General features: G+C 37.5%; 1 protein-coding gene across 1 annotated transcript; it reads left to right on the plus strand.

The window, feature by feature from the left end:
- Window positions 1-634: 634 nt before the first annotated feature.
- Window positions 635-19,190, plus strand: LOC135472731 (UDP-glucose 6-dehydrogenase-like). Its single transcript, XM_064752383.1, is given in 14 exon segments — window positions 635-731; window positions 734-792; window positions 1,629-1,766; window positions 2,830-2,994; window positions 4,075-4,272; window positions 5,684-5,771; window positions 5,774-5,830; window positions 6,944-6,949; window positions 6,952-7,037; window positions 12,533-12,663; window positions 13,449-13,544; window positions 13,865-13,902; window positions 14,552-14,643; window positions 16,672-19,190. Coding segments are annotated over 14 exon segments (1,425 nt in total). The 3' UTR covers window positions 16,846-19,190.
- Window positions 19,191-19,496: the final 306 nt, after the last annotated feature.

Here is a 19,496-nt window from a genome sequence, read left to right on the forward strand (position 1 = left end):
AGATCTGGTGGTCTCATTTTGTCCTGATGTTCTCTTATGATATGGTACAGGTATTTTATACATTCTACAGTACATGTATATGCATTTCATGAAAGTTAGTGATACTTTCCAGTTATGTTGTATAATGATGATATGAACAAAAGATTTGAAAACAACACTTGCAGTGCACCTGGTCCTAGGACAAGTACATGTACTTCACACTGTCAGTTTTAAAAAATTCTGCTAAAACGGTTAGTCACCTAAACTTTTGTTCTTGACTAAATCATTTTTCCTGATTCTGAAAGTTTTTTTCATCTTGAAAAGGTCCTTTGGGGAATGTAGAATGATGCCCTAATTGAAAAATGTAAGTTTCAGTATCAGAAGTGAATATTATAAGACATTTATTTGTGTCTATAAATGCACTTTTTGGGGCCAAATTTTAGGTCATTTGCCCCAGATGTTGTTACATTATTATGCTCCACTAGTATCTGGTCTTACGCTGTAACAACATTTGTGAAACCCTTGAGGGTATTAATGTAAATTCAAAGTCTTTCCTACAGAGATCTTAAAATGGTTTACAGAACCTTCAAAATTGTTTATAATCTGGGTGTAATGTTGACCTGTCTGTCTTCTCTTTATTAGCCGCGTCTGGGGCATGCCTCTGGAGAAGATCTGCTGTATAGGGGCAGGGTATGTGGGGGGCCCGACATGCAGTGTCATCGCCCTCAAGTGTCCCCACATACAGGTGACTGTGGTGACATGAATGCTTCACGCATCGCCCAGTGGAACTCGGACAAATTGCCCATCTTTGAGGTACTGTGTGTTTGTTTTCTCACTATTCATACTCTATGGGAGTAGCCTACAGGACAGGGAGTTGATTTGATGTTCAAATGTGCTGTAATTCTTCAAGCTTTTCACGTTTTTTGTAAGGTGTTTATTCCAAGCATATTCTGATGGCATTGTACTATATAGACTAAAAAAAATTGTACTTTTTGTGAAACCCTGACACTGACCAGTCCAACTATGAGCATTGTTTTTGTCTCCAGAGTTTGTAATTGGGCATAAATTGCAATGAAAGCGGCTCTTTCATATGCAAAAAGGCTGAGGGAATTAGGGTGTTTATGCCATACTCATACAGATGGGGAATATTTGACTACTATAGATGGGGGAACTAGGAGTTCTATAGAAATATTAAGTATTTATACATGTGAATAATCTGATGATAAATATATCAGGAACCACATGACTGTATCAGTATTATTAAACATTTTCTTGTTGGTTCAGTGTAAACGTCACGCTTTCATTAATAGTGATCTGTTATTTTGTCAAGCTAAGAAACCCTCAGCATGTAAAATTGGAATAGTTATAATAAATATTAAAATTCATAAATGTTACCTGTACAGGTATAATGGGTGAATTTGGCCGCTTTTCTTTACGGTGAACAATCTATTGAAATTTACATGTGGGACTGAAATTTAGTATAAATGTCAATTTTTTTAGTGTTTCATAGTTCATGTAAATGATGGGAGTTCTGATCTACATGTACACGGACTTCATTGTATAGTATGTAGATCAAAGTCTTGTGCTGACCCAAATCCAGTTACCCTATGTGATGTACATATTTACTCCGTTCAATTTGATCATTTCAGCCTGGCCTGGATGAAGTTGTCCGCAAATGTCGAGGCAAAAACTTGTTTTTCTCCACAGACGTGGACAAGGCCATCAAAGAATCTGAGTTGATTTTTATAAGCGTGAACACACCAACTAAAATGTATGGCTTGGGAAAGGTAAGAGTAAAGTTATAATAGGCAGTCAGTCTCTGGAGTGGGGGTGGGGGGGGAGTGAAATGAAACTTTTTTTTCTTTAGCCAATAGATGGCTGTGGTGGTTATGTTTGTTTGTCTGTCTGTTCTTTACATGCAAACTCAGTTTAGCACTCAAAAATATTTTCCAATAAAAGATATTTTGAAATACATTTTATGCCGTTCATTGTAAATGTTTACCGTCAAAATTTAAGTGAATGTTACATGTACCTGAATGGACTAGCATTTATCATCTATCAGAAAAGAAAATAACATCTAGTGAAGATTAAATGCTGTATTTCATCTAAAGTTTTGCCTGTAAAGATCCAAGTTTAGAAGAACCTAAAACACTTAAAATGATACTTTTGTTCAATTGACAGTAACAATTAGATCTTTCTGATAAGAAAGTAATCAAATCAAACTAAACAAAAAGGCTCTAGGAGCCCTACAAAATGGATGACTCAATCAGAATGAAGCAAAACATGTCATTTTAACAAAAGATGAAGTTTAGGTGAAGTTTAGTATTTGCATTATAGGTTAATGTTAGTCTGAAAAATACATGTTGTTCACATACATGTGTATGCTCCTAATATGACCAAAATTTTGTCCACAAAAAGGCATTTTTTGAGGCAAATAAATGTCACAAAGTGGTATTTGTGGTGTTGAAACTTATACTTAATTTTCCAGTAGAATATCATCCCATGTTTCCAAGCAAACACCTTTCTAAAATCAGCAGAGCTCTCACTCCGGAAAAATGGGCGAGTCAGTCATGGTCGAAATTATGATCATTCAGAATAGATTACAACAGACAAGAGGTATATGAATGGAGATATCTGGCCAAAGCCTGGAGGAAAACAATGCCTCTCGATTTTCTCACCAGAAAAACATCAAATTTAAACCAAACCAGCCCAACCTGATTGGTCAGCAACCAGTTGTTTTCACTGAGAGTGGCCTTTTAATAGCTCAGTATGCCAGTAAGAAACGGAAAACTAACATAAAATGTTGGCAGTTTTAAACTTGATTGGTGGATTTTATTATGCTTGCTTTAGGGACGAGCTGCAGACCTCAAGTACATAGAGGCCTGCGCGCGGAGAATTGCTGATGTAGCCGAGAGCTCTAAGATCGTGGTAGAGAAAAGTACAGTTCCCGTCCGTGCGGCTGAGCGCATCACAAACATACTGAAGGCCAACGTCAAACCTGGGGTCCGGTATAAGGTATGGAGGGTTGAGTACATTCATTTATTTATTTATTTGCTTAAAGGGATAAAGAATTGTTTCTGATTTGCGGGTGTGAGAGGTGAGCAAGTGCAGGCTATGTCCAGCCTAAGCTAAAATTAGGTGTGACAGATTTATTCAAGCATGACGTATTTATTTATGTATTTATTTATTTATTTGATTGGTGTTTTACGTCATACTCAAGAATATTTCACTTATAAAACGGCAGCCAGCGTTATGGTGGGAGAAAACCGGGCAGAGCCCAGGGGAAAGGCACGACCATCTGCAGGTTGCTGGCAGACCTTCCCACGTACAGCCGGAGAGGAAGCTAGCATGAGATGGACTTGAACTCACAGCGACCGCAGTGGGGAGAGGCTCCTGGGTCGTTACGCTGCGCTAGTGCACTAACCAACTCAAGCACGACGTAGGATAGAAGGTTTAACCCAGGAAACCCTGTCTCCACTATCGACCAATTAGCTTTGATTCTGTACCCCTGTAACACCATACTCACGTCACCCTCATGTTATTACGGTTATAGAATTAACAGGGTCTTGCCACAGGTAATAATAAAAGTTTTTTTTCAAATGAAAAGTTCATGTTCTCCTTTTAATGTCTCTCTGGGCAAATATATATCACTTACCTGTACATGTAAGAAAACCAAAATTTCTCCGGAACAGTAGCAAAAATACGCTGGGAATCTAGCCTTTGCATTCTAATCATTGAGCCAAATATGTAAACAAATATAAGCAGTCAAGTGCACATCAGGAACAGGATTATAAATGAAGGCATGCACAAGCAGTATGAAATGTAATTTGCAATATTTACAGGAATTTGGCTCAAAGAACCATAATAGAATCACCTGGTTGATGCTACGCATGTTGAACACGGAAGATTCCAGAAACATTTATTTTGCTAATGGTTATGGCTACTCTGTATTTCTAATGCCCTTATCTATTTTTCTGCTATACCTGAAGTAATTTTACCATAATTACATGTAGTCTGGGTTAAAAGCATTCATGTTTGTAAGCATGCAAATTGAATGAACCAAACTAGTTAGAACTGTTTTCTGATTGGATATAGGTCTTGTCAAATCCCGAGTTTCTGGCTGAAGGGACAGCTATTAACGACCTCATCAACCCAGACCGTGTTCTGATTGGTGGAGAAGAAACTGAAGAAGGGAGGGAAGCTGTTACAGCCATTACAGAAATCTACAGCCACTGGGTACCAAAGAATAAAATTATTACTACAAATCTCTGGTCATCTGAGTTATCCAAGTTGGTAAGTAAAGAGTCTTGCAACACTATAGTTGATTGCGTAATACTCAACACTGAAACTTTGCACTGTGTCTAACGATCCTTTTTGTTTATCCCATTGTTTACTGATTTGATTTAGATCAGAGCCAGCCTGCACGCAGAGACTAGCACATAATGGTGGTCTGTAAAATGCACTGTACCAGTCAGTAAGTTTTTCTTGCCGTAGTTTTCAAAATGGTTCTACGTCATGATTCAGCAGCTAACAACAACAACACGTGAAAAATTCTCAGAACACCTTTTCGGACAATAAAATTACACATCTTTGCAAACTGAGTCAAAATTTATTTTAACAGTCTACCGAAGGCCAATATTTGAACATAACCTTAGTTTGAGGCAGTTGTAAATATTTACAACAGGGTTGATCTGATTGTAATTTTTGATTACAAATTGTGATTTGTCTTAGCTTACAATCCCAGCAGGCAAGATTGTGTCGACTGTAAGTTAACATGCTATGATCATCACCTTGGTGGGGGCCTCTGTGGCTCAGTCGGTTAGCGTGCTAGCGCAGCGTAATGACCCAGGAGTCTCTCACCAATGCGGTCGCTGTGAGTTCAAGTCCAGCTAATATGTGGGAAGGCCTGCAAGCAACCTACGGATGGTCGTGTGTTTCCCCTGGGCTCTGCCGGTTTCCACTCACCATAATGCTGGCCGCCGTCGTATAAGTGAAATATTCTTGAATACGGCGTAAAACACCAATCAAATAAATAAATAAATAATCATCACCTTGGTGATTTACAATCAACTTTGGCTGCCCCTGTTCATTTTACATGTAGGTGCCCTAAATGACCATACATTTCATCCATGACTAACATGCCCGTATTTCCTGATTCGGAGAGCTGATAATGTAAAGGTGTTTTTAGGGTTTCGTGGGGTGATATTGTAATGGAAAATTGTAAGTTAAAGCACTAAAAATAACATTTTATGACATCTATTTGCCTTTAAAATCCACTTTTGTGGCGAAATTTATTGTCATTTAGGGTAGCACAAATGAATATATGCCAGTTGTACGTCATTAGAATCTCTTCATGTGATAAATTCAGCGGCTGTATTTGAACCTACATAAATGTGCATACCGGAGTGTAGAGTTTTCATGTCACCTGATGATGAATGTGTATCTGCAAAAAGAGCACAGAGGGGGGATTTATTTTAGTGTCGACAGAGTACACACTAGAGTCCACACGAGTACAGCCATTCATGTGCCACCAGCAAAACTGCCATCCATATCGACAGTCACCATGTACACTGTAAATGCTTCATATTCCTCCCCCCCCCCCCCCCCCCGTCCAATCATGGTACATGTAGTTCTGTTCACATCTGTAAATTATAATGTTAACCGTAATGAACTGTGATTACGTGTAACCCCCTTACTTCCACAGGCTGCCAATGCCTTCCTAGCCCAGAGGATCTCCAGTATTAATGCTATCTCTGCCATCTGTGAGGTGACGGGAGCTGACGTATCAGAGGTGTCCACGCCATAGGCACAGACTCACGGATAGGGGACAGGTTCCTCAAGGCCAGTGTAGGTAAGAAGACCAGTCTTAAAACTTAAGATTTGCAAAGTAGACCTCTACATTTTCATAGTGTTCCTGACCTGTGAAACTTGTTAGTTCCACAAGTCCAAAAATTTATTTATTTGTTGGTGTTTTTTTGCTGTACTCAAGAATATTTGACTTATATAACTGCTGCCAGCATTTTGGTGGGAGGAAACTGAACAGAGCCTTAGGGAAACTCCTGACCATCCGCAGGTTGCCGACAGACCCACAACTCCAAAAAAGTTCTGGATATGATAAAAGACCCATATTAATGCTAAAGGAAGAAATACACTTAGAAATGATTGGAGAAAACTTTCCTCATCTTCTCTAGCACTGAGACATCTTTGTGTTCCTAATGGAGAAAATTGATGTGACAGAAGGACAGGTTTTGAACAAGTCTTTCATGGGCAATTCTGTCAAAGTTCACCTATGTCCTCTGGATGTTGTTGCTGTATTTGGAACTTTTTAACAGTTTTTAACAGCTAAAATTCTTTCAGCTGATTGTCGTTAAAAGAGAAAACACTAGAAACTTATGTGACAACTTGTGTGTGAATTTGGCAGAGGTGGTCAGTAATATCTTAAGAACGCCCCCCCCCCCCCCCTGCTCACACACACACACAAACACACCTTCCAAATTATGTTTGGAATCAAGCTTGTCTGTAGCGTTTCATCAAAGTGTGGTAGTTTATCTCCAATTTCATCACACATAAACCTTACTAACATGTTACATACATACATGTGATTTTTGATAAACGCAGTAAACCAGACCAGTGAAATACATAACAGGTTGTGTATTCTGTGTTCAGTTATCTGAGGGATGACTAATGCTATCATGAAAAACTATGAGTCAGCTTTTGCACTTGTACGGCAGCAAATTGTTTATTTGTGTAGTTATAACGGAGTGCCCGAAATACATCACAAGCCTTTGCCACGTATATGTACATGCAAACCTCTTGACAACAGCCCCACCCATCAAAATTCTAGCACCATTGCAATTTTAATATTGTATAAATGTTAGTGCACAAAACGCTTTGCATAGCATCAAAACTAAATTCATGTCTGTTTATGGATTTTTATCTATTGCAATCTAATTGTTATTCATAGGTTTTGGTGAAGCTGCTTTCAGAAGGATGTCCTCAACATGGTCTATCTGTGCGAGTGTTTAAATCTACCTGTGGTGGCAGCTTACTGGCAACAGGTAAAGAAACCTGATATGAAAATGATGATTTGGTTTGAAATGTGAAAACTTTATGAAATGTGAAAACTTCATGAAATGGAATAGATATTTGTCATCTCGGGCGAATCACCAATCTTTGGATTTATAATGTACATCTACATCTAGGGAGAGATAAGGGAGAACTTCAGAAAGGTACAAATTTCCGATTTTAATTTGCAGAACAATGTCCCTTTTGTAAGACCTCAACAAGTTCAGAATAGAATCACCAATTCTGGATGTTTTTTATGTTTTTTTTCTGAGGTTTGTGGAAAACAGTCTGATTAAAATGCATATTTATGTTATTCCTCTTTTTTCTATTTTCTTTCAGTCTCAGTCACTTTTAAAACTTTTTGTATACATGTAGGATGACCATCTTTGGACCATACATGTATATGTAGGATGACCATCTTTGGATGATATGTGTATATGTAGGATGACCATCTTTGGATGATACATGTACATGTAGGATGACCATCTTTGGATGATATGTGTATATGTAGGATGACCATCTTTAGATGATACATGTACATGTAGGATGACCATCTTTGGATGATACATGTGCATGTAGAATGACCATCTTTGGATGATACATGTACATGTAGGATGACCGTCTTTAGATGATACATGTGCATGTAGGATGACCATCTTTAGATGATACATGTACATGTAGGATGACCATCTTTGGATGATACATGTACATGTAGGATGACCATCTTTAGATGATAAATGTACATGCGGATGACCATCTTTGGATGATACATGTACATGCAGGATGACCATCTTTGGATGATACATGTATATGTAGGATGACCGTCTTAGATGATACATGTGCATGTAGGATGACCATCTTTAGATGATACATGTACATGTAGGATGACCATCTTTGGATGATACATGTACATGTAGGATGACCATCTTTAGATGATACATGTACATGTAGGATGACCATCTTTAGATGATACATGTACATGTGGGATGACCATCTTTGGATGATACATGTACATGCAGGATGACCATCTTTGGATGATACATGTATATGTAGGATGACCATCTTTGGATGATACATGTATATGTAGGATGACCATCTTTGGATGATGCATGTGCATGTAGGATGACCATCTTTGGATTATATATATATATATATGTAGGATGACCATCTTTGGATGATACATGTATATGTAGGATGACCATCTTTGGATGATGCATGTGCATGTAGGATGACCATCTTTGGATTATACATGTATATGTAGGATGACCATCTTTGGATGATACATGTATATGTAGGATGACCATCTTTAGATGATACATGTATATGTAGGATGACCATCTTTGGATGATACATGTGCATGTAGGATGACCATCTTTGGATGATACATGTATATGTAGGATGACCATCTTTGTATGATACATGTGCATGTAGGATGACCATCTTTGGATGATACATGTATATGTAGGATGACCATCTTTGGATGATACATGTACATGTAGGATGACCATCTTTGGATGATACATGTACATGTAGGAAGACCATCTTTAGATGATACATGTACATGTAGGATGACCATCTTTGGATGATACATGTATATGTAGGATGACCATCTTTGGATGATGCATGTGCATGTAGGATGACCATCTTTGGATTATACATGTATATGTAGGATGACCATCTTTGGATGATACATGTATATGTAGGATGACCATCTTTAGATGATACATGTGCATGTAGGATGACCATCTTTGGATGATACATGTATATGTAGGATGACCATCTTTGGATGATACATGTACATGTAGGATGACCATCTTTGGATGATACATGTACATGTAGGATGACCATCTTTAGATGATACATGTACATGTAGGATGACCATCTTTAGATGATACATGTATATGTAGGATGACCATCTTTGGATGATGCATGTGCATGTAGGATGACCATCTTTGGATTATACATGTATATGTAGGATGACCATCTTTGGATGATACATGTATATGTAGGATGACCATCTTTAGATGATACATGTATATGTAGGATGACCATCTTTGGATGATACATGTGCATGTAGGATGACCATCTTTGGATGATACATGTATATGTAGGATGACCATCTTTAGATGATACATGTACATGTAGGATGACCATCTTTAGATGATACATGTGCATGTAGAATGACCATCTTTGGATGATACATGTACATGTAGGGTGACCATCTTTGGATGATACATGTATATGTAGGATGACCATCTTTGGATGATACATGTATATGTAGGATGACCATCTTTAGATGATACATGTATATGTAGGATGACCATCTTTAGATGATACATGTACTTGTAGAATGACCATCTTTGGATGATACATGTATATGTAGGATGACCATCTTTAGATGATACATGTGCATGTAGAATGACCATCTTTGGATGATACATGTACATGTAGGGTGACCATCTTTGGATTATACATGTATATGTAGGATGACCATCTTTGGATTATACATGTACATGCAGGATGACCATCTTTGGATTATACATGTATATGTAGGATGACCATCTTTGGGTGATACATGTATATGTAGGATGACCATCTTTGGATTATACATGTATATGTAGGATGACCATCTTTGGATGATACATGTACATGCAGGATGACCATCTTTAGATGATACATGTACATGCAGGATGACCATCTTTGGATTATACATGTATATGTAGGATGACCATCTTTGGATTATACATGTATATGTAGGATGACCATCTTTGGATGATACATGTATATGTAGGATGACCATCTTTAGATGATACATGTACACGCAGGATGACCATCTTTGGATTATACATGTATATGTAGGATGACCATCTTTGGATTATACATGTATATGTAGGATGACCATCTTTGGATGATACATGTATATGTAGGATGACCATCTTTAGATGATACATGTATATGTAGGATGACCATCTTTGGATTATACATGTATATGTAGGATGACCATCTTTGGATGATACATGTATATGTAGGATGACCATCTTTAGATGATACATGTACATGCAGGATGACCATCTTTGGATTATACATGTATATGTAGGATGACCATCTTTGGATGATACATGTATATGTAGGATGACCATCTTTGGATGATACATGTACATGTAGGATGACCATCTTTAGATGATACATGTACATGCAGGATGACCATCTTTAGATGATACATGTACATGCAGGATGACCATCTTTGGATGATACATGTATATGTAGGATGACCATCTTTGCACCATACATGTATATGTAGGATGACCATCTTTGGGTGATACATGTATATGTAGGATGACCATCTTTAGATGATACATGTACATGCAGGATGACCATCTTTGGATGATACATGTATATGTAGGATGACCATCTTTAGATGATACATGTATATGTAGGATGACCATCTTTGGATGATACATGTATATGTAGGATGACCATCTTTAGATGATACATGTACATGTAGGATGACCATCTTTAGATGATACATGTACATGCAGGATGACCATCTTTGGATGATACATGTATATGTAGGATGACCATCTTTGGATGATACATGTACACGCAGGATGACCATCTTTGGGTGATACATGTATATGTAGGATGACCATCTTTAGATGATACATGTACATGCAGGATGACCATCTTTGGATTATACATGTATATGTAGGATGACCATCTTTGGATGATACATGTATATGTAGGATGACCATCTTTGGATGATACATGTGCATTTAGGATGACCATCTTTAGATGATACATGTACATGTAGGATGACCATCTTTAGATGATACATGTACATGCAGGATGACCATCTTTGGATGATACATGTATATGTAGGATGACCATCTTAGATGATACATTTAGATGCAGGATGACCATCTTTGGATTATACATGTATATGTAGGATGACCATCTTTGGATGATACATGTACATGTATGATGACCATCTTTAGATGATACATGTACATGTAGATGTCCTTCTTTGGATGATACATGTACATGTAGGATGACCATCTTTAGATGATACATGTACATGCAGGATGACCATCTTTAGATGATACATGTATATGTAGGATGACCATCTTTGTATGATACATGTACATGTAGGATGACCATCTTTAGATGATACATGTACATGCAGGATGACCATCTTTGGATTGTACATGTATATGTAGGATGACCATCTTTAGATGATACATGTGCATGTAGGATGACCATCTTTAGATGATACATGTACATGCAGGATGACCATCTTTGGATTGTACATGTATATGTAGGATGACCATCTTTAGATGATACATGTGCATGTAGGATGACCATCTTTAGATGATACATGTACATGCAGGATGACCATCTTTGGATGATACATGTATATGTAGGATGACCATCTTTGGATTATACATGTTACATGTAGGATGACCCTCTTAGATGATACATGTACACGCAGGATGACCATCTTTGGATGATACATGTACACGCAGGATGACCATCTTTGGGTGATACATGTATATGTAGGATGACCATCTTTAGATGATACATGTACATGTAGGATGACCATCTTTAGATGATACATGTACATGTAGATGTCCTTCTTTGGATGATACATGTACATGCAGGATGACCATCTTTGGATTATACATGTATATGTAGGATGACCATCTTTGGATGATACATGTACATGTAGGATGACCATCTTTAGATGATACATGTACATGTAGGATGACCATCTTTGGATTATACATGTACATGTAGGATGACCATCTTTAGATGATACATGTGCATGTAGAATGACCATCTTTTGACGATGCATGTATATGTGGATGACCATCTTTGGATGATACATGTATATGTAGGATGACCATCTTTAGATGATACATGTACATGTAGGATGACCATCTTGGATTATACATGTACATGTAGGATGACCATCTTTAGATGATACATGTACATGTAGGATGACCATCTTTGGATTGTACATGTATATGTAGGATGACCATCTTTGGATGATACATGTACATGCAGGATGACCATCTTTGGATGATACATGTATATGTAGGATGACCATCTTTGGATGATACATGTACATGTAGGATGACCATCTTTAGATGATACATGTGCATGTAGAATGACCATCTTTGGACGATGCATGTATATGTGGGATGACCATCTTTGGATGATACATGTACATGTAGGATGGCTATCTTTAGATGATACATGTACATGTAGGATGACCATCTTTGGATTATACATGTACATGTAGGATGACCATCTTTAGATGATACATGTACATGTAGGATGACCATCTTTGGATTATATATACTATTTAAACATCTTGTCTGTCAATCATGTTTTTCTCCATCATATACACTTACTATTTATAAAGTGACCCTCGATTTATCTGCCTTCTTTTGTTTCATCAAACAATAATTTGATTAATTTCTGCCAGATTATTGACATGAATGAGTACCAGAAGAGGAGATTTACCAATCAGATCATAGAGAGTATGTTCAACACCGTGGTGAACAAAAACATTGCCGTCCTGGGATTTGCCTTCAAGAAGGATACAGGAGACACAAGGTAACAGCTTCATCCAAGACATGCAAGTGCTGCAATTTGTTCTGCAGAGTAAGCCTGTGTGTATGTATATGCCAAACGCCTGACCTTCTGGTACGATGACCCGGATTCGCCGTTCACATCACTTTTAAAAAATCAAGTTTGCTGATGGAAAAGCTGTGTCACACATGAGATTACTTACATGTACAAAGTAGTAAATATGTTCTAAAAATTTGAAATAAATGTTGTTTTAATATTTCTGTTTTATTGGCTTAAACACTGAATATTTACAGTCACAAATTAACAGTTATGTTTCGTGAACCCTTTCGGTAAATAATGGTAAAATTCGTAAAATTAAACTTTGGCCTATTTTCTCCAGCAATGAACTTTGATTACCATCCCATACTTAAAATATGGCAACTACATTTAACCTGTGTAAATTAAATGTCTACATTTGATATGTAAATCATTTGTAGGGTACCTAGCCAGGGGAGGAGATTTCCTTCGGTTTCCTCGTCCCACCGCTCTGACCACTGGGGTTAAAGTGGAAAATGGTTGAGTACAATGTTAGACACAAATCAAACAGTTCAAGTTCAGCCCATGTTGGCTTCCTCTCCAGTCGTATGCAGAATTGTCTGCCAGGAGGGTCATGGATATCCCCAAGGCTCTGCCCAGTTTCCTCCCATTATACCATGCCGTTGTAAATGTGAAATACTTTTGAGTATGGCGTAAAACACCGAATAAGTCAATAACCAATCAAAGAAAGAAAATAAATAAATAATTATGTCATCCTGTTATATTTCTTGCAGAGAGTCTCCAGCGATATATGTGTGTAAATATCTGATGGATGAAGGGGCACAGCTGCGAATCTATGATCCCAAAGTTCAGGATGAGCACATCATTAGGTGAGTGCATTAACGTACATAATACAGAAATATTGCTAATGTGACATTAGCCTCTACACTCAAAACAGTTGGTAAAAGCTTGTTTGGCTGTTACATGATGATTATCAGTAATGTGTTTCCAACAAAAATCTTGTTTCAAATTTACCCTACCACCAGCAAGAGCTGAACTAGTGACTACTGGTCAGATTATGTACATCAGTATAAATTTAAAGAAAGGCTTGTGAAATTTTAAGAACGCCATACAAGAGCTTAAATTTTTAACCCTTAACTATTACTGTAATACTGTATTACTGTATCACCGTACTTTTTGTGGTTTTCAGGGACCTGATAAGTGTTTCAGGGGATAATCCACAGAGAGGTTTGTTTATATTTATCCCTGAATAAATTTGTTCAGTCATTTATCAACTCTGAAGAATTTCTGTAATTATTTTCTTTGCAAACTCACAGTACAGCACTGTTGTGCCATATGTCAAGTTAACTGCACCAGTGTATTTATTTGATTGGTCCTTTACGCCGTACTCAAGAATACTTATGTGACGGCAGCCAGCATTATGGTGGGAGGAAACCGGGCACAGCCTGGTGGAAAACCCACAACCATCCGAAGGTTGCTGGCTGTCCTTTCCACGTACAGCCCGAGAGGACTTGAACTCACAGAGACCGCTTTGGTGCAAGGCTCCTGGGACATTACGCTGTGCTAGTGCGCTAACCAATATGGCCTCACTGTGCCATGGACAGAAAATAATGCTCCTTCTTATTGGGCAAAACAAAATTATTTGGAATTGACAAAATTACCATTGGAATTTTCCTGTCTTTAAACTGGTTACAATATATGTACATATATATGAAAAAAATGTGTTTGATGATTGTCCAGTCCTCTGAACAGGTGTAAACATGAGAAAAAATGTTCTGGATCTGTCACAATGCACATTGCCGTAACATCAGGAGATTGTTGAAACTCCAGTGTTTATAGGGTCAAAATTACTTTGAGAATGTACTTGTGTTTGCAGTGAGTGAGCTGGTGACTGTGTGTGGGAACGCATATACAGCTGCAGAGGGTGCTCACGCTCTGGTGGTGTGCACTGAGTGGGATGAGTTCACGGTCAGTAGACATGCCCCATTTCCCCATGTTATGAAGTTCAGAGTTTATAGATTGTATACAAAATACATGCGTGACATAATGTGCTACAGAGGCTATACTTCTGACCCTGGCTGAGTGTGTGTGTGAGCGAGCCTCAGCATGGAGCAGTAGAGCTGCACTGAATTACCTCCCTTTAGGTCACTGTCTCATTTTAAAATTGCATTTTTTAGGAGTAAGGTGTGATTGGGTGGGACCTCAGAAAATGGCTTCTGGCAAGTTTGGGAGGTAAAGCAACATAAGGTAGTTGAAGACCAAGCTTTGAGAAAAATTTTATTTTTATAAATTTATATGGAAAGTCAAGGATAAACGTTATATATTTTTGTAATCCATTTAGAGGTACCTGTAATTTTTAAATCCTGACCCTAATTACATACAGTAGACAGCTTTGGTGAACTCTTAAGCTGAAAAACATTGACTTTACTTAACGTCTCAACATTTCTGCAACACTCAGAGACTGATATCATATTTTTTTTACAATATATTGCCTAGAAAATACTGTCAAAGTCATGGCATAACCTACATACTGCATGCTTTAGTAGGCAGGGTCCCACTGGTCATAGTTTCACGCCTCAAAAACTAATCTCGCTTTACTTCATTGCCAGTGTCATGTAACAAGGGAGGTAATTCAGAGCCTGTCTATTGTGATTATGAGGCTACAGACCTCCATTAATTTTCCATAAGCGACAATGTTAACATTTAGCGCTGTAGCTCAGTCCCAAATATTCTGTGGCCAATAATCTTTGGTGCATACCTGGCCCAGCCTGTGAGAAAGAAGCCATTAAAATCTTGACATAGGTTAACCGTCAAAATCTGGACCTTTCTATGCTGGCAATTGGGCAGGGTGCCTAGCAGCGCCAAGGGGGCGTCACTTGCAGCCTCATCACCACCTGTCTTCTTGTATGCTCTCGCCCAGAATTTCAAAATTTCATCATTAAATCTCATACCTGCCCAAAGCTTAGACAATTTCCATCATTTTGATACCAAGCGTGCACCTGTACACCCAAAATGGCAAGCTGACAGCGAAAAGACTTTTACCCTAAAATAGACAGAATTCCATTCGTCCCTCCCGAGAAAGGGAAGTGCTAATAGGGTATTGATTCCTAGTAGAGAGTTTTTCAGTAAGCAGGCTATCTCCCTCCAAGATGGCTGGCACAGAGATATGTAGTTCTGCTCGTTCTTAAATCATCATCATCATCAGTCAAAGGGAGCAGCAGAGAAGTCTTTATCATGCACCAATCCACATAGGCTTCATTAATCTCTGCAGTTAATTGTATGGGAAGAAGGTTTTCTTCAGAAATCCATAAAGGGTACATTATGTTCTCTGGACAACATAGTCTCTTCCCATTGCAAAATGAATATTTGTATTAATACAGTTGCAGTTCTTTTATGCATGGACCGTCTCTTGAGGGGATGCAATTGCGGTCGCTGTGCACATAATTCTTACAGACCACAAATAGTTTGGTGGCCAACAATATTCAGCTTTCTTCAGGCTTTTGAAATCCAAAAAATGTAATTATGAGAAAACATAGGAAGTATAAATTATATAAATATTATTATTTATATAAATATAATAATATTTATATAATAATAAATAAAACGTGTACATGTACCGCAAGTTGATTGCTTTAACACATGAACTGTGAAGGTCGATGGTTTTTACACCTCACCCAGAAACTTGATTGCCATTTGTATAAGTGAAAAATTCTTGAGTACAACATTATTTATTATTTATTTGGTTGATGTTTTGCGCCGTACTCAAGAATATTTCACTTATACGACAGCAGCCAGCATCATGGTGGGAGGAAACCAGGCTTGGGAAAATCCTGACCATCTGCAGGTTGCTGGCAGACCTTCCCACATACACCCGGAGAGGAAGCTAGCATGATGAGTACAACGTTAAACATCAATCAAATAAATCAGTAGTGTAAGATAAAGAAAAAACGATTAAATGATTAATCCAGGACAGATTTTATTTTTGTTGTTTCTCAGACTTTGGACTACAAGGAGATCTATCAGAAGATGTTAAAACCGGCTCATGTGTTTGATGGCCGTCTTATTTTGGACCACTCTAGACTCATGGATTTGGGGTTTCACGTGGAAGCAATAGGAAAACGACTCACGCGGCCCAGCTTACATCGCGGCTTTGCCAACTCCCTACCATAAATCTGCCAATCCTATGCTTGTCCAATTCATTCTTGTCAATGTTTTTGTCTTCCACAATAAAATGTGACTATCAATAACAGAGTGTGTAGATTAGTAAATCTTGGCATTTCTCTGGTCACAATCACATTGTGAGTTCAAACCCAAATGTGGTGAATTTTTTTTTTTTTTCATATTGTTAAGCTAATTATTAAATAGTCCAGTTTATCAAACAGTGTTGTTCGCTATTTTTGGTCTTCCTCAAGTACACTTTCAGGATTTTATGCTTTTTTGCATTTGCGTCAAAATTTACATGCTGAATTTATTCCTTTGTGCCTATTTACTCTTAGTTATTTGTAACCCATGATATATGTATCTCAAGTTTATTGAAAATTACACGCCAATCAGGTCAAACGTGGTGGTGTACATGAATTTACATTCACATTGTTAGTATTATTATTGTAGTTAGCCAGTTGATTAATCTACTGCTGGTTGAACATGTATAAATTTGCACATTTTTTCCTGTTCATTAGCAGTTTTTACACTCTCATATGTACTATGTCATGTCTAAGTGAAATATGGTACCTCAACCATGTATCAGATTAAGTATGACTTTTCATGGGGTTTTTTTTTATACATTTTTAACCAAACTCTAGCCATTGCAAAGTGCAAGGTGGACATATTCTGCTGTTTCCCCATCTCTCAGTAGACCTTTCTGAACTGTCAATCAAGAACACAAAATTGACCAATCAGAAGCAGTATTGTTGCAAACTGGTCAACCAGATGTTCCACACATTGGTTACAAATGTCCAATCTCTCTGTGAGGTGAGTTTGTCACAGAGAGTCTTTCATCAAGAATGGAATGAAAAGTAAGCTTGTAGTGGGACATCAGATGTGTTAGATCTATCCATTCGTGTTGGTCATGGTGACAATAAGTATAGCTGTTTGCTTCGTCTGAAATCTGATGACGGTTGTTTGCCTTCTACCAGTACGGTGTGCATGTGTGTGTTGTCATATATAAGGGCTGCCAACATCTAAATAACAACTTCGTCAGTCCGGCATTAAACAACAACAACAAAAATACATTGAATTCATAAATTGTTATGAATTAGTACTTGTCATTAAAGATTTAATTAAAGGCTTACCCTAGTACGTACATGTATATTACACTTTTTGTATTATTTTTGTTGTGTTTATTTGTGCAGCTTACCTCTAAGTAATTTAGATGTAAAATCTCCTAAAGTGATAATAAAGCCAGTTATGTTAAGTCTTAATTTCTAGATACATGTTCATGTATTTTTGAGGTAATTTTCAATCATTATATTTCTTCACAAAGCCCACCGATCAGAAATATCCTTTATTTGTCTGGAAGCTGTGTTGTGCGACGGCAATGCACAACAATTTACAGTGGTCACTCTGTTTAACACCTGGTGAATTAGAGGAATGTATGTGTTTTTGTTTTTTTTCAAGTATATTGTTTGGTGTGCCAATTACTCTTCACTCACTTAGTATATTTTTGTTGAATATAGTCGTGTCTCATCTTGAATTGTTCTACATTTTCACTTTCATGTATTAGCTTTTGAATCAGTTGGCAAAAGCATTTCTGACCAATGTTTGAAACCATGTGATCTTGGCAGGTGAACTGTGCGGGCATTCGATTGCCCATTTTGAGGTGCAAATCATGCACTGTTCAATATAATTGAATGCCAATTAGAGGACATTCATATGCTTAACCTGCATATGAATTATGGACTGAAAAACTTGAAACCATGCTATTGTTTAAACAAAATGTTGTATATCCTTACATATGACATGAGGTGTAAATATGATACACTTAATTGCTGTCAGTGCTTTGGAATACTGCCCTTTTTTACATTGTAACTGCCATTGCTATTTGATAACAGTTTATTACAATTAGATATAAAATGTACTTATATTATGTAGGTGCGGATATATATATATGTGTGTATCTATTATACATATTCACAGTCAACATTTACATGTAACTCTGCTGTGGAGGTTTTATTCTGGATGATGCTTAAGGGATATATGAAGCATTTGGTTTAATATGTCTTACCATTGGTCTTAATATGTAAAATAAAAGCAAACTTTCTCAGCTTCCCTCTGGAGGCATAAAAGGGTTTTGAACTACAGGTTTCATAAGGCCCCTGTAGTCAGTTCAGAAATCAAGTAGGTTGCATTGGTGATATGTCAATGGTGATACCTGTGAAAACAACTGTGTAAGGGAAAGAGCCCTAATGGGAGGTTCTGTAAGCTGGTCCCGTTCTCCTGGTGAGCACATCGATGGCATCATTCCCGACCATTGACAGAAAACATGCGTATGAAAAAGATATAAAAAAAGATATAAAATATGCCTCAGAAATGAGTTTTTGAGGGAGTGGGGGGGGGGGGGAGGTATTTTTTTGCATAACTTTCATCATGACTCTTGAAACCAAAGTCTTCATTTTAGAGTTCCTTTTCATACATCCTTTAACCTGCAGTGCGGCCATCACATGGTCAACATGTTAAATGACTACTGTAAATCTTCAACCTTTTCAACCTCCAAAGCATTTTTCCAATGAAATTTATACATAGAATTACCAGGTATTATAAAAATGACACTAAAATGTGTCATTAAAGGTTCAAGCTTCATAAAATTGTGCAAATTAGCACAT

The sequence above is a fragment of the Liolophura sinensis genome, chromosome 8 (genome assembly GCF_032854445.1).
Source record: "Liolophura sinensis isolate JHLJ2023 chromosome 8, CUHK_Ljap_v2, whole genome shotgun sequence".
Taxonomy (NCBI): domain Eukaryota; kingdom Metazoa; phylum Mollusca; class Polyplacophora; order Chitonida; family Chitonidae; genus Liolophura; species Liolophura sinensis.